This window comes from Numida meleagris, chromosome 13 (genome assembly GCF_002078875.1).
Source record: "Numida meleagris isolate 19003 breed g44 Domestic line chromosome 13, NumMel1.0, whole genome shotgun sequence".
Classification (NCBI taxonomy): domain Eukaryota; kingdom Metazoa; phylum Chordata; class Aves; order Galliformes; family Numididae; genus Numida; species Numida meleagris.
In genome coordinates, this window is record NC_034421.1 from 6114176 (window position 1) to 6133803 (window position 19628).

Consider the following 19628-nt stretch of genomic DNA (forward strand, 5'->3'; position numbering starts at 1 on the left):
TTTTATTCTTGCCATCCACACAGCCTTGAGATGATGAATGCTGTTTCTTCATCCCTTTTCTGGCCAAGCCCACAGGTAGGTGCCCATGCTCAGTACCCTGGAGGCTCTGTGGGCTCTCTTGGGATCTCTGGAGCTCCTTTCATGTGACACTGAGGGACATGATGGTTGTCATCTTCCACCAACACTTGGCAGTCAAGTAAGTGCCTCTTCTGGGTTGAGTCTAGCGCACAACAAACCTGCATTTAGAATTTGTTAGAGATAATTCCAGGCAGCCATGCCCACAGCCAAATCTTTTTGTTGTTGACTGCTCGATTCCAATTGCTTTCTGCTCTAGGCATGGCACATTGACAAGCAAGGCAGCAAATAGCCGTGGCTGTACTGAAGCAGACATGAAATTATTGATTCAGAAAGTGCCAGGAACTACAAGCTGCTTCTCAACTCCATCCTAGCTTTGTCGTCTTTTCCATTGTGGTGCTGCAGTCGGGCCATTCATCAGAGCAGCGATGCGGTTGTATCCCGTCACATGAAGGGTACTGCTGCAGCTGGTAAGAAGGAGGTGGTCCATGTAGGTCCTTGCCGTGGGCTGGATACAAACCCTCCTATCTACAGAGCCACCGGCACCTCCTTACAGCCGCTTGCATTTTTCTTGCAGGCGTCCGTTTTCCGCCAAGCAGCAGCAGCCCGTGTTAGTTTTTCCATATCCACCGGGAACCGCACTCGTTAAAGCCATTCCACGCGGGAGGGGCGCGGGGATCCGGTTCCTTACAACAACACGGCGTGCCGCTCGCGGCGGGCACGGCGTTGGGGCGAGCAGAAAACATTGCCCCATTCAGCAGCGCGGCCTCAGGCTCACGCCTGCGACGGGCTCCGGGTCTGCTTGCTGCAAGCTGACACCTATTGGCACGCTCTGCACAAAGGAGTCCCTAATAATTCGGAACGCTCTTTAAATGCAACTAGAATAACAACACCGGCATCATTTTCACTTTCTTATTAGCTTCTTTGTAACCTATCCGGGGAGCCTGGGAAATAAGTCCTTCAAGCGCTGACTTACCCCTGCCCCTCTCCTTCCCTGGACTTGTTTGTATGTATTAGTTCAACAAGTCTCAAAATAATTTGGAAACTGGTTGCTTTTCCCTACAAAGTGTGTGAGAGGAGGGCAGTGAGCTTTTAATGACACTCTTTCCAAGTGTTTGCTGGATGTTGAAATCAAAGTGCTGAAATGAGGAATTCATGCAAATACACATAATACAAATCCATACGTATTTTAAAAGCAGCCTGACTTGGAGTTCCCTTTGCAGTGATGTAGCCTGTGTGCTCCTGAACAAGTCACTGTGGTTCTTCTCCAGATAGCAACGTCCCAGGTTGCTGAAAACCTCCTCACCCCAAGTAAGGAAGAGCTGTAATAATTACAGCTAATGTGCCCGTGCTGTGCCAGTGGCTTGCTGGGGTCTGTCATCACACGTGGAGGAAGGACGAATTTAGGTACATTCAAAGCTCTTGGCCTCCTCCTTCTAAGAGTGGCATTGTTTTCCTTTCCCTGTGCTGTGCAGTCTTGGAGAATGACAATTCTATGCCCTGTGCCTTGCCCTGGCCTCGCAGTTGTGTTTCTTCAGGACCAAGCTGGATGTTCAGATGCGCTGCAAGTGAGCGTGATGCTGGAATCATGTCTTTAGAGTTTTGCCTTTGTAAGTCAAAATGTGCCATTGACATGGAGGTTTACGTCCAAGGGCATCACCCCCTGAGCTTACGCTTCGCAGTGAACGCAGGGTTGGGCTGTGACTGGGAGAAAAGCAGCTCCCAAAAAGATGTAAGCACGTGTGTACAGCTGCAGGAGTGCTGCGGTGCGCGGTGTCAGGACCTCTGTGTGCAGGTGTTTAGCCGGGGTTTAGGACTGGCTGGGTTAAGACTATCGAGTCTTTTTATTATTTTTTACCTGGAAAATTTGGGTTAATTTCTGTGTCACATGGGTACATGGTTATTAGCAGTGGGTACCAGTTTAAAATGAAGCAATGTTCAGGAGTTCATAATTAATTTTTCCCCTAAATATGGAAGGAAATTGTTGGCCGTGGAGAACTTTTAGCAGTACTTGCCATTAAAACATCTAAAGAGTTTTATTTCCTAGCTTATTTCTAAATTTTATTTTAATTAGTGCATCAACTTGGAAACTTGCTAATCCCTAATACATAGGTTAGGACACTTTTTTTTTGCATTGCTGCATACTTCGAATGCACTGAGCTGCTTGTGTGGGCGAGAAGCTTACTTTTTAAATATTTTATGGAAGGCACAAAGTCTCAGAGGTGTTTTATGTGGCAAGCTAAAGATGTAATTTAATAACAACAAATAGTTGAGCGGTTATTCGGGGAAAGTTTGCCTCTGTGTAGATATACTGAAGAATGTAATGGAAAATCCAAATTACCCTTGCATGGCACACTGCTTTCTGTTCCCCCCCCACAAAAGACAGGCCTGTGGCTTTATTCTGTGTGATGGGTCTTTATGGTGCTGTCTGATCCTCAGATCTTTGCTTTTCACTGCAGACCGTGGGGTGACTGCCTGTGGGACATCTCTTGCTGCTTCCACTTCCACAGCTTCCAGGAGATTTCCAGGGCCAGCACATGGCGTTGGGCCCATTACCTCTTGCATGTTCTGGTTATGATGGTACTGTACCACGTTTATGTAGATAAGGAATTTTGCCCAGTTTAGCAATAGACTTAATGAAAAATCTATTTTTTGCAAAAAAAAAAAAAAAGAAAAGTGGAAATCTTTTGTTTTGGAAGTCTCTATAGAAAATCTTAAAATTCTTTTCTGCTCCCATCACCCTCAGCTGCTTGGCATGGATCTGGAAAAGAAAGGGCAGGCTGCAGGATCTGGCTCTTGCATCCCTCCATGTGCCACAGATGGAGTCACTTCCTCAGCCCCCGGAGGGTTTTAGTTCAGGCCGTGAGTGCTGGTGCATTGCTGACCTTGTTCTAGAGCAGAACTGGCAGCCCCCCAAATGAGGACTTGGCCACCTGCCCCCTTGAAGGGCGCTGAGCAGCTGCCCCGGGGGCACAGGGCCACGCAGCCCCATCCTGCAACAGCGCCAGGCTTGAGTTTCAGCTCCCGCATTCGCCAAGAGGAGGGATTATCAAGGAAATGTAGAGGGATGCGTAGCAGAAGTGGCATGAAATGTCATTAAAGGAGCAGCGGTGGAGAGGGGAGGGCCAGGCGGCTCGCAGTCCGCTCTGCTTTTCTGATGGCTCGGTTAATGGATTGTGTTAGGCACATCATTTCTTGGGCCTCGTTCCCCTCCGAGCTTATGCTGTGTCCATGCGGGGCTTTTTGCTCTGATCTGTCTCTTCCTGGGTATTCGGCGGCATTCAGCATCATCAGGTACCAGGCAAAGTGCTGCACAAACACAGCCACTGCTTTCCCTTGTGCCAACCCACTCAGGGAGACCAAACGGGACGGCTGGGAGCTCACTCTCACCTTCTTGTTTGCTCGTTCCTGGCAGTGCTATTTCATGGCCACGCTGTGATGTTGGGAATAATCCCTAAATTGTAGGCGGTGTTACTGACAAAGCTGTGGCACATGGCACGGTTGCACGCGGCTCTGGGCAGCGGTGAGTGGCTTTGTGTAAGGGAGCTGCTGGGCTTTGCTCTGCATTGCAAACAGGGTTATTTACATACTGGGGAGGCAGGGACGTGTGGGGGTGGCCTGCATTGCTGCGCTGTTTTGCTCTGGGTTTCTTGTGGACAGTCGCGTTAACTTTATTTTGTCCTTGATTTAAGTACAGCTGGGAAGGCAGCTCAGACTGTATTTAATAACTAGTCCTTCAACACAGAGAGGTGCAGAAAGTAATTTGTCCCCTTGCCAAGCACCAGGAAGAATGGGCATTTTGTTCTTCGCTTCACGGTGATTTTACCTGGGTGTATTATGGAAAGAGAGAGAGACTTGTGCTACTGTTACTCTGCACGCTGTGTTGATTTATTGAAATTGGACCCTGCAAGTGTAAGTTGTGAGGTACGTTATGACATGGAATTTCTAGGAGAAATATACAATTGGTCTGGTTATTATTTTTTCCCTCTGCCGTTCACTTGGGCGTGTTTCCAGCTTTTGCACTAAGGAACAAGACTTTAAATTAGTGTTGAATTTTAACACAGTGCAGCTTTGCCGCCACGTTCCCAGCATTTTATTATGAAGCATCTGAGTTGCGTTCTTGTTTTATCTGCAGAGCTTTTTGCTGCGTGCGACCCGGTAATGTTCTGGCTCCCTTCTGCAGTTTGAAGCAAGCCTTGCTCACCTGCCCTGGGGCAGATGGTTTCCATCCGTCTCTTTTTCAGAGGAGCAAATTGAAGAGGAGCAGTGGCCCTGCCGTTGTCCCTCCCTCTGGCATTGTCCTTTGGGGCTCAAACCGCGCCTTCAGTTGCATCATTCCCCTTCCTTGCCCCTCTACATGAATTCAGGCATTGCAGAAAATGCTTTTGGCCATTTTACTTACAAGGCGAATGGCAAAATGGAATAAATTTGTTGGGATATCGCAGCACTTCTTCTTGTGTTTAAGTGAAAGTGTGTGGGGAAGGCAGGAGGCTTTGCTGGGGGAGAGGACGTAGCTGGCCTGTTTTGTAGGGCTTTATTTCCTTTTTTTTTTTTGCTCATATTTCTATATAATTTAGTATCTGCTTCCAGAAGCTGATAGAGACATCAGAAAGTTAGCAGTCTGAAAATGCAGGGATTGGCAGTGGGCTGATCACAGGGCACGAGGAAGGCCCAAGCTCCATCAGCAAAGGGATGGTGCTTTGCACCAGGCAGGCACTTCGCTCAGTGTGGGGACGAACTCCTTCAGTATATGAGGTTACTGGAGGAAGGTTTCACTCGCACATTCCAGGCACGTCTGTAACACACGGGAGATTCTCAGCTGTACATGGCAAGTCATGTTCTCACCTCTTTGTCTTTCTATTAGGATTGCTGCTTTTAGAATATATGAATGTTATAAACGGGGGAATGGGCGCGGGGTGGCTGCGTTCTCGCCACGTGTGGCTGCCAGATGTGCGCTGGCACTGGCACGGCCTGGGAGGGGCGAAGCCCTCCAATATCTCTAATGAAGCACTCGGCGCATTGGTTATGGAAACATTGACGCAGATGAGAAAACCGCAGGGAAGGAATTGTTTGGAGACATGGTGCTGCGTTATCCATTCCTGAGATCTGTAAGAAGAGTCGGTTCCCTGATAGCAACTCTGATCAACTTATTTCCTCTTAATGTGTGCTGAAGTGTACATTAAAAAAAAAATCCTTCTTTTAGTATTCCCAACATTATCTATTGTTTCATATGTCATTATTTGTAGAGCAAGAAATTCAAGATGAGTCTTCTGAATTGGTTCTTTCAGGCATATCTCCTTAGCTCCTTGGTAGATACCTAGAATGCTCCTACTAGTTTTAAATTATTGAGTAGGCAGGTTTTAACTCTGATCTCACTGTTCTGCAAGATCAGTGGGGTTGCATTGTGAATGAGTTTTGAATCTGTTCCATTAACAAAATCTCAACAAACGAACGTGGGATTTGAACATTGTGGTACTTGAAAACATCATGGATTTTCACCGCACTTCCCCATTAGTGAGTTTCTGTTCGCTATTGTCCCACACAGTTCTTAATGGTATCTGTCATCATCAGGTTAAGGCACTTCTATGGGCTGACATTCCTCCATATTTGCCTCTTGACACATGCAATAAGTAATTCAGCAAAACACTGCAACATGTGCTTAATTTTAGACCTGCTCGTTTGGGGCTGGATGTGGACCCACATGGTGGCACAAACCCAGCACCGGGCAGCAGCGAGCTGGTAAGAGGCAAATTTAGGGAACACGCATTGGGCAGAGAGCTGCTGGCATGGAGGGACCACAGCCACCCAGCACAGGTCCTCTGCCATCCCCTGCTTCCCTTGTGCTGTTTGATCGATGGGAAAAAAGCCATCGTCCCTCTCCGCTGAAAGATCAGCTCCCGAGTAATGATGTCCAGCTGTACTGACAAAATGTGATTGCTCATCAGTTTGCTTGATGACTTAATCTGGGGCTGATTAGCATCTTGGAGACAGTCCAGACAATCAAAAATGATGCATAATTTTGCTGCAGGCCACGGTTTATTTAACATCCTCTCAGCTCGTGTGTAGGCACAAGCAGGGAAGGCACTCTGCTGCTGGAGAACGGGGCAGGCCCCTGCACTGCAATGCTGCAGTGTGCGCTGGTGTGGGTTATAGGAACGGTGCCCTGTGGTAGCACCCAGCTCCTGTCTTTGGGATGGGAATGGTGGTAGCTTTGTGCCACCGGTTTGTGGGGGCAGGGGATGTGACAGTTTCACAGTACACTGCAGCCTGTGCTGAGGTAAAGATAACCCACAAAAGCAATGGAACCCTCCCCCTTCCCTCTAGAAGAAGCTGCATCCTTCAGCAGCTGAATGCATTTTCCGTTCCTCCTTGCAGCTTTGAGATCATCACCCCCATGAGACTCCTTGCTGTCAGCAAGATGGCAGCGGGAGACCCAAAATTCTAGAGCTGTGACTGGGACAGGGCTGAGGAGGCAGCAGGGCTCTCCCCGGCAAGGGTTAAAGCCCAACCGGGGCTGCTGGAAGAGTTCAGTTGTTTTACATTAGGACGGGGCAGCCCTGGCTGCCTGACGTGCTCTGGGACCCGGGGGCTGAGTCCCCAGTGTTAAATCTGCGTAACCAATGCCGTACAACTGGCACCAGCCTTGACCACAAGTGGCCGTTAAAATAAACATCCCCGGGCTTAACTGACAGGCAGACTCAAGGAGAAACAGGCCTGCATGACGGGGAATATTAAATACCCGGCGAGAACCTAACTTCATCAGACAAACGCTCCCTCGGCCTCAATGCGGCTCTGTTTGGGCAGGCCTCGGGCCTGTGCCACCCTCAGGGGCTCGGGGTGTGTGCCAGCATATGGAGCCGGCCCCGCAGAGCTAACAGGGCCTGGCCGTGGCCCAGGAACAGCCTGGGGAGACATCTGGAGAGAGGACACCCTAAAAATGGCCCTCGGGGAGCTGGGAGCTCACTCTGCTCCATGCCCAAGCATGGCTTTTCAGGGAGCAGTGCCGATTCTGTCCTGCCATCGCACAGGCCCTGAGCTCGTGCTGGGTTCGCCCTCGTTAGGAAAGGAGGTAAAAGGCTTTATGAGAAATGAGACACTTGGCCTAGGACCATGTTCTTATTTATAATGATGACTTGTACGCCCTCCAATGCAGGACAAGTGTGAGGGCATTATTACATCCACGGGGACGGCGGGACGACACATTTATTGGGTGGAATTTATTTGTCTGCAGAATTTATTTATTTTCTTGTAGAAAGGCATAGAAACAAGCTACGCTTACAAAACAAGTGAGGCGATTGCACAAGGGCAGTGCTTCACAGAGCTCCAGGCAAAAGGATCCAACCATTCCCGCTTGTTGTGCCCGTCCTGCAGCCACTGCAGTTGTTGAGAACATGCTGTAGAACTTTCCATTCCTAAACAGTGCTTAAAAATACATGTGGTTATTATTTTTACCCGAGGAAGGCATTGATTAGGATGAGGACGTATGTAACAAACATAAAAAGCACATTTTTCTATCCAAATGGCCAAAGATTTCTTAGCGTCTTTCCTGGCTTTAGCAGAATTTAAGTTTTCTATCAGTTTCTTGCCTTTGCAAGAAGTCACCATTTTAACCTTCTAAAAAAGGCATGAGTTGTTTCCATGGAAGAAGATGCAATACTTAAATGGCTGCAGAGGTGCAGTCCATTGCCAAGAGAGCAGAACTGGCGTCTGGATTCATCCAGATCCTTCAGGAGTCTGTACATCAGCTCCTCATGGCAAAGGAAGGGTTTTCTTGTAAATTATTTTATTGGTCCTAAATTCTTGAGACCTACATCCTTTGTTACTAGGGAGAAATCTTAAAACAGAAATAGGCTTTGCTGAGCTTTTGGCTGCATCTTCAGAACAGCTACCTGTTTTTCCTGTTTTGGTGGTAACACAGGGAAGAGTTGCTAATGCCGAAGGTGACACTTTCTGTTTTCCAGACATAGGCTTTGGCAGATTTTTTTTTTTTTTTTTTTCCCTAGGAAGCAAAGGGATTACTTTTATTCCCTGACCTGTTTACAGCTTATCCAAGAGCTGCACTCCTTCAGCCCCGCAGAAATAGTTAAGTTTTTAAAATACTGTGGACAAAAATGGGCGAAGTTATCCCGGTGTTTATGTTAACACTGTTTCTAGAGGAAAATGGAAATAAGATAAACCCCATGTTAAAAACAATATATGAAATCTTCACTGTAACTGTGCAAGATCTGTCAATACTTTGGAAAGCAATGTGGCAGAGTTGTCAGGCTTTACTGCTGAAAAATAAGGTGGAAGAATGTATGAAACAAGATGAGAAGACATATTAGAAATCTCTATTTTAATGTCTAAAGCAACAAAGTGAGATCTTAAGGAGCAGAGATGTCTTCTTTCTGCACAGGGATGTACTTGGGTGTACTTTTCCATGGCTCCATACCTGGGCTTTCTTAAGTCTCAGCCACCTTTATTTTCATCTTGTCTTTCATGAAGAAAAAAGAATGTATTAATCTGGTTTCTTGCTTGCCTTTTGAGTGTTCACTGATGCAATAAGTAGAGCAGACTTTATCAGTGTTATTGCAAGAAATCCCACCCCAGCAGACTTGCCCTGGATTATTTAATGGTTTTCTGATAGGACTGTTAGACAAAATGTCCATTTCCTTGGTGATAGCCGTCCATTTCTGAACACCTCTAATGGAGTGAAGAGACAATCTCTTTTTTTTCATTTAGAAGCACTGTTTAAATTGCAGGACGTAGGAGTTCTTCATGCATACATCCGTGAAGATGGGAGCTGACCATCTTCACCCTTTCCAACCTTGCAAAAAGATCTGACTGTGATTGCCAGTCACCATACACAACAGAGGGGTTAGATCTTCAGCCCAGGTCCCTAGGGTGATGTCAAGTCTGCATTTTATCTGAAATCTCTTGAGAGTTAGTGTTTTTGGTTTTGTTTTAATGCAAAAGTTAAATGGTCGTTTTTTTCCCTCTTTTGTGACATGACTCGAAGTCTTTTCAGCAATGCCCAGGTGGCTCGTAGGGCTAACCAGCACCAGGACCCGTTTTACACAACCCACAGCCCCTCTTGCTCCTTGGATGTTTCATTTATAATAGCGACTGCTCAACCCAGACGGTTGTTTCAAACGCACTTAGCTGAGGCAGATGATGTTCAGCTCTCTCTCTCTCTCGTGTAGTTGGAAAGTTAAACCAGACAGCCTGTGACTCTGAGTTTCCCCTCCTTCCCCTTCAGTTTGATTTGGCGTGGAGCGACGTGGTGTTCCAGTTCGGAGAATTCAAATGACCATCCAGGTAGCGTGTTCCTAATGGCACAATTTACCCTTTGTGAACACATTTTATGAAAGATCCCACTGTTTGTCTCTAGTTGTAACTCTCCTGCGTGAAAGAAAAAAAAACACCCTGTAAATGTCCGGGCTGCCAAACTGCTTAATCCAAACACAGGCACGAGCCGTGGCTTTGCTGGCGTTTGCCGCCCTCTGATTTCGTCCATGTGTTCCTTGGCCTGGTGCTGAACATCGTATTTATGAGCATGCACCCAAAAAAAGCCCACTGAAGGAGATACGATTCTGGTTTTAGCAGTGGATGTGGAATAAAGGTGAAGTAATGAGGGCCTTCGAGAAAGCAGCCGCAGCACAGCAGAGCCGCACTGTGCATTGGGGTAGCGAGTGGGGGATTAAGCCCTGCGTTCTCTGGGTCTTGTGAGCTGGCGTAGCATAGGAAAGATGTTCTTCCACTCTCTCTAATGCAGCAGATTTGTCCTTTAAAGCACATCCCCACAGAGAGAGAATGGTCAGCTCTGTACAGTATGAGTCTCAAAGCGTGGATGGAAAATGGGCACTGCCTGGGTTGGCAATGACTTGCAGCGTGGGGCACCGCATGTGGAGAAGCAGATCGCTCATAGCTGAGAGCCGCTTGAAAAATGTCCATGTTGGAGCCTGGACACCCACAGAAACTGCTGCCTTTCCAGAGGTGTTGAACCTGGCGTTTCCTCCCCAGGCAGTGGCTTGGAGGGCTGGGGAGCCTCCGGCCTCTGCAACTCTGGTGTCCTGCACACAGAGCCTCTATGGGACCATCAGACATCATGGCAGAGCCACTCAAAGGTTCATTCTGCACATCCTGCCTTGCTTCGTGTTCGAGCAGGGGGCTGTGTGTCCTTCTTCGGTGCCATCCCTGCAAGAGCCAGGCCTGGGGCTTGTGTTGCTGGCAGAGGTGGGACTGCAACGGCAGTGACTGCAGCTGATGGGACAGCTGCAGCAAAGAGCTGGTTTTGCAGCCCAGTTGGAATCTCAGGAAAACCCTCCAAAAGCAAGTTGCAGGACGCCACTGGGCTTTCTGGCTGCAGGAGGTCTGGGAGCTGGCAGCTTCCGATGAGGGCAGAAAGGCAAAACTTAATCGGGCAGCTGCCCCGGTGCTTGCAAGTATCCCAGTGTTGACAGGGTGATAGGGCAGAGGATTGTGCCCCTTAGAACTGTATTACCTTACAGTACTTGTACTTGGCATAGCAGATTTGTGCAGAGACCTGAAACACAATTTGCCTGTAAAGTCCTCTGCAGGGAGAGGAGGCTGGAATCTGTGCTGTGCTTTGTCCTAATTCAATGCAAGCTTGTTATTTTTTTTCATGTGGCAGACAGGTTTCCTTCATCCTCCTCCTTTTCTGACTGTCTGCCATGATGTAGGTTCACCTTCAGATGTTTAGGGCAGTCTGTGATCTACATCGTTAGTGCCTAAATTCAAATTGAATTTGAAACACTTTCCTGACCCCCTGACAGTTCAGCAGCTCTATCTTTTGGCATCAGGACACCACTTGCAAAGTGTTTTAAAAACATGCTAATTTTGGTATCATTCCATGGCTGTCTTGTCAGTGAGAGAGAGCCAGGAATTCCTTGCTGAAAGGGTCAGAAAATCCCAGTTTACTGAAGAATCTCATAGATTAATATTGTAGTGAAGCTTTGTCAAACAGGTTACTCAGGTCTGGGTGGAACTGGACAGAATTGCCTTCTGTGGACACGCAGCCCAGCGATGGAAGTGTGACATGGGAGAAGAGAAGCCCATCCCAACTTGAAGGCCTTCTTGGGGGACTTTGTATCTCTTGCACCCTTGATATACGCTGGGCTGTTTCTCTGTGCTAGTGATACCTCATTGATTTTGGGGATCTTAGAGGTGCCAGAGATCTCAGGGAAATGGGCTGTGGGACCCACGATGTCCCAGCTAGAGTTAATGGCATGGAAGATGCTGGTCTCTAGAGTGACCCACGCTCCTCAGGACGAAATGTTGGCATCCTTTCCTTTGAAACATTTTGTTCTCAGGCAGAATAAGGAAACGTGTGAGCCTTAGCGTTGGAAATGCTAAGCACTGTCTTCCTCTCTGCTGGATGGTGGAACGTTGGGTCTCGCAGTGGTGATAAAGGCTTGACATGATGTCCTAGCTCCCTGTTCTCTCTTCTTGGCTGTTTATCACATGGCAGGACATAGCCTGTTTGGGAAGCTGTGGGACAGTGTAGCTGCTGCCCCTTGTCTGATTTACCAGTTGCTAATAGCAGAATATGTGATGGGAGCCAGTAAATCCATTGGCATGGTCATGCACCAAAGCAATCCTCAGTCCTACAGGAGGAAAGACTAAATGAACCCAAAAGTAAGGTATATTAAAAGAAAATGTAAAATGGCAGAGGCCACATGAACTAAGCAGAGGTATTTTCTAGCTGTCTAGTCTAACGTTTGGTATCATTTTTCTCTAGGATTACAGGGGCTTTCACCTCATAAATTTGTGCCTGTTTGAGGTCGTTAATCTTTCTTTACATGTTGCCTTGCAATTTTAGAGCTTTGCCACCATCTGGGATCACATTTTAAATGGAGTTTCCACTCAGTACGTTCCTTTTCATGAAATTATTTATATATAGAGAAATATATAATAAATATATCAGGACTGGGTTGTTTTTAAACATTTTCAGTGCTTTCGCAAGGGCTTACCTTGTGTGGAAAAACTTGTCTTCTCTAATAGAGAGCCATAACAGTGACCAATTAAAGGATCACGTTTGCAATATGCTCTTAAATGGCAATTTAAAATATTGGTGAGTGACCTGCCTGGTGATCCACGAGAACATGAGCTCCGTCAGAAAGCATCGCTGGGGCTGTGTTGGGAATCATAGAATGGCTTAGGTTGGAAGAGACCTCCTGGGGCAGGAGATGCCAGGAAACCCCATGTGATGGCAGCTCGGTGCCCAGGCTGGGGGAGAATGGGGTTCTGGTGGGAGTCCCTACTGGTGAAAGATGGGTCCCAGGGAGAAGCAGCCCCTTGTCCCAGCCCAACTGAGGTGCGAGCTTCTTGATAAGCATTAATTGCCCTCAGATGCTGTTTCTTCCAGGCGTACCCTCCAGTCTGGTCCATCCCAAGCCTAGCATGACCCATCTGGTGCTGTTCATAAGCAGGATTTTCCCCCAAAGTGGGGAGGCAGTGATGACCCGTGGTTGGTAGCACCAGCTTCTGCTGGCCCTACCAGAGCCGAGATGTCTGTTCCTGGCCCCGCTAATTATTTTAAAGGGATTTTGAACAAATAAATAGCCTGAACAGTTCAGCAGTTCCTTGTGTAATTTTAGCTCCGGACCCCTCCAAGAATGTACAGAATAAATAGGTGAATCTGTAATACATCCACAATTAACTCTATATACAGCAAGCAGCTCGGAGGCATGCTATGTAGGAATAGTGTCAATAAACAGGTATGCTGTGGGCCGTGGAAATGTGGTCTTTATTATTGGAGGATAGCTCTGACCAGGAGGTAGGGTGCAGTCTGGAAAAGCAAACAGTGCTGCTATAGATCCTTCTGCCCCCACCCAACTTGCTGGAATTCAAACTGTGCTTTTAGGTGTACCCATGGTAAAACACAGCCCTGTGAGCCAGCCCCGCTCCTCACTCGATCTGCAGTTAAGTCGGGGCTGACTCATGATGAGCAAAGCTTGGCTTCGTAGCTAAATGTCACAGATGTGGCAGGAAGGTTTCACCTACGCTGGTGACTTCGCAAAAGTAACTTTGGGAACATGAAAAAATTCCTCGGGATGTTTTATAATGCAGAGGCATGAAATTGCACAGCAGAATTTTCTCCCCAAACCCTTTCCCCTCCGGCATCTGTGGCTGCATGTGCAGCCATCGTTCCCCAAGAAACCCAACGCCCAGACGTGAATCATTTCTCTGATTTTTCATGCTTTTAACTTTTCAGTGCTGAGGCTTCGCTCAGCCGGGAGAACTAGGGACCTGTTTCAGCTGTGAAAAACCTTAGACGGAGGGAAGGCTGGGGAAAGGAGTTAAAAATGAAACAGCAGATTTATATATATAAAAAGTAAAAATATATGTTCTACATCTGAAGTTTATTTAGGTCCTTTGGGAGAGTGGCGCGGCACTATGTCTCTACTAAATTGCCAACATTTTATGGTCGTGCTGGCACCGAGTCAAACACACATCTTCTTGGCTTGCGTTGATGTCTTGAAGCAGGCAGATTCCAGTGTGTTTTTCTATGAACTGAATATTACTATTGACTGGACAAGGGAAGCGCTGCCCAGCAAGAACACATAGGTAACTTTTCTTTTTAACACATCTACCGAGACTTAATTATTTTGATGTCGTGCTATTGAAGAGCCTCCCCCTCGTGACCCACCCAGATACTGGATGTCTGTGTTTGAAGAGAGATACAGCTGTATCTATTTTTTCTTGTGGTTTTATTTTGATTGGCAATATATCAGTAATTGGAAAGTTTCAGAGGGACTATTTTTAACTGATTAGCTATTGTGTATGCAAGCGTGCTAGGAGCATGCATGTGGAGACTTGTGTGCATGCATTTACGTATAAAATACACACAGCACGAGTTACGGTTGGGATTTGCACAAGAAGCCGAGCAGTTTGCTGCTCAATTTCCCTCCTAAGCCCTTGCCTACATGTGTATCTTGTGCAAAATCACCGTTGTTCATCAATCAAGTTTGCTGCACATGTAGTGCGCCCACCACAAAGCCTCACAGGCCGGGAAGTAGCAGCTCTCTGTAATCTCCCCGTGATGAAGAAGGGCATTTCGCAGAAGCCGCTGGTTACCGTGCATCACGAGAGACGTTCAGGCTTCAGTACAGACACACATCTTCCCACACGTAGCAGCAGCTGGGAGTGACCCAGTTTATCTCCTTTCTGCTCGCTGCCTTCTGCTCTCCTGCACGGGGCTGGGAAGCCATTTCTGCGCGAGTTTTGGAAAGCAGAGCTTTGATCTGCAGATGTGTAAGGAGGAAGGGTCAAGATCTGAAGCAGAACAGACTGGCGGAGAAACAGCCTGCTGGATCACGTCGGACAAATTACACCTTGCCATGGAGAATCTTTTCGCTTTTTTTTTGGTCCAAAGTGCAAGAGAACTGAGAGCTTTCCTTTGAAGCTGAGAAGGTGATTTCATGCCTCGGTGCTTTGGGAAGGTGAAGAAGTGTGCTTTGCAGTTCATCTGTACCTTCCACAGACCTTCAGGAAAACATCTACCTATGCCTCTCCACCTGGTTTTCCAGGGTACTGCTCTTCTTCATACCTTTCTGCTTGCAGCAAAGCCTTCCTCTCCTCGGACTGCACCACGCTCATCCTGCTCCTTTTGACTGAGTAGCTGTGTGCTCTCACCACTTACTCATGTTTGCTCTTGTTCAATTTCCTTCCCTTTTTCAAGATTTCTCTGCAGATAAATGCACTCACAGTTGAGTGTTTTGGTTAAGTAAGTGCTTTTCAGTGCAAACAAATAATAGTGTCTAGAGTGTATAGGGATATTTATGGCTTGCTTTAGTTTTCACAAAGTCAGATTTGTGCGATAGGTACCCAGGGTGATAGTCTGAAAGGCTGTCCTTAGAGTTGTTTTAATTCGAAGTCAAAATCAATAGATAACCCAATTTTACTTCATACAGACAGAATGAGTAATGGATTTTTTGTTCACCTTTTTGAAATCGATTCCTTTGTAACTGGCTACTGTTCTTTGAAAGAGAGCTTGAGCTTTAGGGTGCTCCCCCTGAGGCTCCCGAAGATGATCTGCAGTGCATGGGGGGGGAGGGAAAGCAGACATCCATCCCTGCAGGGACACAGCTCATGTGCTGCATCTCTGCCCTCCTCATTTCTTGCCTTGAGAGTGGAGGCTTTGGCCTCTCAGACTCGATGCTCGCATGGACACCGTGCCTCTCGTGGTACAGGTATGCCATGCTCAGCCCTGGTCTAGCAGCGGGTTGTTCAAGGACAATGTAGGACTTGTTTTTGTGCACATGTGTAGGGGAGCTTGGAGATCTCCCTCAGCTGAGATGGGGTATCTGACACAGCTTCAGTGCTCCGTCAGAGTTTGTGCAATGCTGTGCCAATGGGGAGGCTGAGAGGAGAGACTGCGTGCATTTACAGTCCCAGAGAAGAGCATTTGCTCTGGTATATAATAGCCTTCTGTTGGGTTTTAGTAGCGTATAGTTTAGTAAATTAGGAGTCTTCGGGTACTTAGCGCTTTAATGGTTCTCACTAAGAACATAATTAAACCATAGACCCCTTAGGGAGAAAAAACAGTTTATTGTGCATATTTTTAGAATCTGTTACCAGCCCTCATAAAACCTGGTAGAGACAAGCCAGAGAACATGCCATAGCTGGAGACCCAGCATGCATTTATCACGGCGAGCAGCCCCTGCCGAACATCACGCCGAAGTCGCACGTCACAAATCTGCCCTGTGAATTATGGAATTAATTTTCCCCAATCTTGTTTCAGAACTCGTTTGCAGCGCAGTTTTTCTCCGGCCGCTGGAGGTGTGAGGCAGGCAGGTTTATTGTGTTGTACCTTGTGTTGACACATAAAGCCGGTTTTTGCTAATCGTTTTTTTATTTAAAAACACTTTCTGCTGCGCAGAAGTACCCAGAAACGTGGCTGCTTTGAGGCCGTGCTGAGCAGGTCCTCGGCCTTGTTTATTCAGTTGCATCTGGGCTGGCGCTGCATTTTTCTGTGTGTCAGGATTTCTCCATTCCCCACGCACGGAGCTGCTGGCTGCTTCCTGGGCTGCTGCTCCTCGCGGGGCAGGCACGAAGCAATGCACAAAGCTCAAAACCCCCTGCGAAAGGAGCGGGGTAAGAGATGCTGGAATGCATTTCCCTCCTCCTGGGCTACGACACAATTGCACCAACAGGCGTTCAGCACACTTGTGCTTTGCGGCTCCCCCCGAGCACCCCAGCAGCCAGCAGCAAGCTTTCCCAGCGTTGTCACTGGCTTTCACACAGTGCCCTGGCTCTGTGCTCCAGCCTCAGCACCAAGCAAAGCCAGCTTACTCCCCGGGAAGACCACGCTGCACTGCGCCTGTGCTCGCAGCATCTGGAAGGCATCGGGAGGAACACACACACGCTCAGCACTCGCCACCCGCTCCCTCTCCCTGCAGCCGCTCCACTCGCTGCTGGGACACACGAGACGCTCCTCTCTCCCCGTTTTTTGCTCATCTTGGAGGTTTAGGCTCCAGAGAAGCGGCCGCTGCAGAGGGGAGGAAGGTTCCTGGCAGGTGGTGTCTCCAGAGGCTGTGCAGCCAGCGGTGCTCTTATCGAGCGCGTTTCTTTCCGTCTGTCAAAACAAATACCAAGGAGCTGTGCGCTATTTGCACTGTGTCTGCTGCTGTTTTAGGCTTCCAGTCCTGGGAGCCAACGCTTCGTGTTGGACTTATCTCACCTGTTACACGACGTTGCCCCTTCTCACACCCCAGTAATGCCAGCGCTGGGAGCGTGAGGGACAGGAGTGCTGTAGTGTCTGGGAGTGAATCTTTAACCCACACCAGATTTCTTCTTTGCTCTGCTTTTCCTTTTTTCCCCGTTGCTACTGCAGGTTATAAAGGTCACTGCTAAAAAGCATGACTGTGGGAGACGAAGCCTGCTGATCCATTTGTCAGCATCAGGCTGGGGCAGACACACGTACAGCTGGGGGCACTGAGCAGAGTGTTTGAGAGCTGGCAGTGGCCTTCACTTTGAAATAAAGCAGGAAATCTTGATCAAATGTGCAACAACTTGGTGCAATCACACTGAGGTTGAACTGATCTGTAAGTACATGTGTGATGGCATGTGTAATACAGCCCGTTCTTCTTGGTCCCAGGCTGCAAGTGCTGCTTGCACAGAGGAGAGTGGGTCCAGGCTCTCCTCCCCAGCGTTGCCCATGGGGAGATGGGGCAGCATAAGCATGAGTGCTGCCTTCATGCAGCTCCTCTTGGGCTAAACATTGCAACCTGCAAGATTGCTATCTCATCAAGGTCAGTTTTGCTTAACGCAGTTGAGAAAAAGTCAGTCAGAGAAGCCAGACCGAAGTCAGTTTTGGTTACTGCACTTTAGGGAAAAAATGATAGAAGAATGAGGTCAGTTTTGGTTATTGCCCTTCAGAAAAATTAAGTGAAAGCAGCCAAGAAAGCAACCTGCCTTTCTGAAAAGGTGAAAGCGTTTCTCAGCAGCCTGTGCTGAAGGTATGAAGTCCCTCGCTGAGCCTCCCTGGAGCTCCAGGAGCCCGAGAGCCATCACACGGGTGCAGGGTAACCGGAACCAGGGCTGCGGTGGCAGCGAGGCCGCGTCCCCCTGGGCTGGGGGGGCCCTGACCCCCACCCCCACGCCGGCCGGGACCCGCAGCGCTCCGTGACCCCGCCACCGCTCCATCCGCTGCCGCTGTCCGAGGAAGGAAGGATGCGGTCTCCTGTCCTAAGGGGTTACAGCAGCCTCCAGCCCATGGAAAGCAACACGTTTATTAGTCCCAGCTTTGCTAATGGGGAATTACAATGGTTGTGGGATTTGGCAGTGGAAGCGCGCTCGATTGCCATGCATAGTACAATATTTTCCCTGTTTTGTTTGTATTTTTGATTTAGCTACAAATAATTTAAAGATGTGTTGTGTCTCCCTCAATTAAAACTTGCCTCTTCATCCTCTCTGCTTTGCCGTCAGAGTTTTAAAGCAATCCTAGTGAGTTTGAGCTTGTCAGGCATGCTAAGGTAAATTGTTAACTCCTTTCTTTTTTGTTTAGATTGCAGCGTTTCTGAGGGTTGCCGCTATTAACGTATCACAGCTTGCTTCCTTTGTAAAATTCACAGCTTTGTCGTACTGCACGGAAGATCTCCCTGCATCAAAAAATTTCAGAAGAATAATATTGTCACACGGCCAGCATGTAAATACCTTAAACCAATATAGCATGTTTAGAGGAATTAGACTTTCCTTTCCCGAATTATGATTTTGGAAAGCAACTCTACCACCACATTTATTTCAAATTTAAACATTTTGAAAGAGTATCTCCTAGGGTTTTGAAATCTGGTTCCCATTCCCGTCTCCGTTTGACCTCCTGCGTGACCCCTAGAAAATCTTTTTCTCTGTTTCTGGATGTGTTCGGTTACTCTCCCGATCTCTCGCACTTCTGCAGAGTGATTTAACATCCATCGGTGTGGAGCTACGTGCCACGTCGCAGTCTTAAATAAGCAGGGGTTCAACTGAAGATGAATGATTCGGGTTATGACAAAAAGGAAGAAAATTAACTCTTGCTTTCTAAAAGATGTATCGGTTTTAAAATTCCTGGGTTTTGCATGAAAAAAAGTAGGAATGGAGTAATTTCCTCTAAAATGAAAGGAAGCACGGGGAAGGGAAGGAACGACCCCGCAGCTCTGCTGGATCCCAGCGATGCCCTCGTGCTGGGGCTGACTCTGTGTTTTCATCTTTCAGACCCAGCCTGTGCCCAACCCCATCGCCTACTTCATGCACCGCTCGCCGGGCTGGTTTCATCAGTTCGAGACCCTCTTCAACCACTTCATTGAGTTGGTGGTGCCCTTCTTCATCTTCCTGGGACGAAGGATGTGCATGCTGCATGGCGTTCTGCAGATCCTTTTCCAGGTGAGATGCTCCTGGGGTTGCTTTTTAAGATCCCATCTCCTCCCAGACATGAGAACACAGTGGTCTCCGTGTGAGCTGTGGCCGCATCCCTCACACCACTCCACCACCTGCAATGGAACGCTGGGTGGCAGCGAGGTGGTTGCTGTACCCGTGTTTCCAAACTGGAGCAGAGGAACTGATGCAAGAGGCAGGTCAGGAGTTCAGGCTCCAGTGAGTCAGAATGATTCAGAGCTCTCGCAGTTGGCTTTGGGGTGACTCGCGCTGGTGGGGCTGCCCTGGCTGTATTGCTGGAGAGTTGCTCCCTGGCCTCTGCTTCATTTCCCATTCACGTGGACAGCAGAGAAACATTGGTGCGGGACAAGTGCGCAGGGGCTGATCCTGTAGTGGCCAGGAGGCTGTGGTTGGTCAGGATGAATCATAGAATCACAGAATGGCTTAGGTTGGAGAGGACCTCAAAGATCACCCAGTTCCAACCCCCTGCCATGGGCAGGGCTGCCACCCACCAGATCAGGCTGCCCAGGGCCCATCCAGCCCGGCCTTGGATGCCTGCGGAGGTGGGGCATGAATACTTGCAGTTTCTCTGAAAGTTGATATTTATGGACATCTTTCTCTGTTTTGTTTGATATTTAACGTTTAAGGCTGTTCTGTGTCTCTGAATTTGAGTTATTTGTTTTTTACAGCCGTCAGGT

The 19628-nt window shown here is 48.0% G+C and overlaps 1 protein-coding gene across 4 annotated transcripts in view; it reads left to right on the top strand.

The window, feature by feature from the left end:
• LMF1 (lipase maturation factor 1) overlaps positions 1-19628 on the top strand; it is a 187931-nt gene that overhangs the window by 92401 nt on the left and 75902 nt on the right. For all 4 annotated transcript variants that reach the window (XM_021411270.1, XM_021411272.1, XM_021411273.1 and 1 more), the window contains one exon: positions 18772-18939. In XM_021411270.1, the coding sequence (XP_021266945.1) occupies positions 18772-18939 (168 nt within the window). The remainder of the gene's footprint in view (positions 1-18771; positions 18940-19628) is intronic.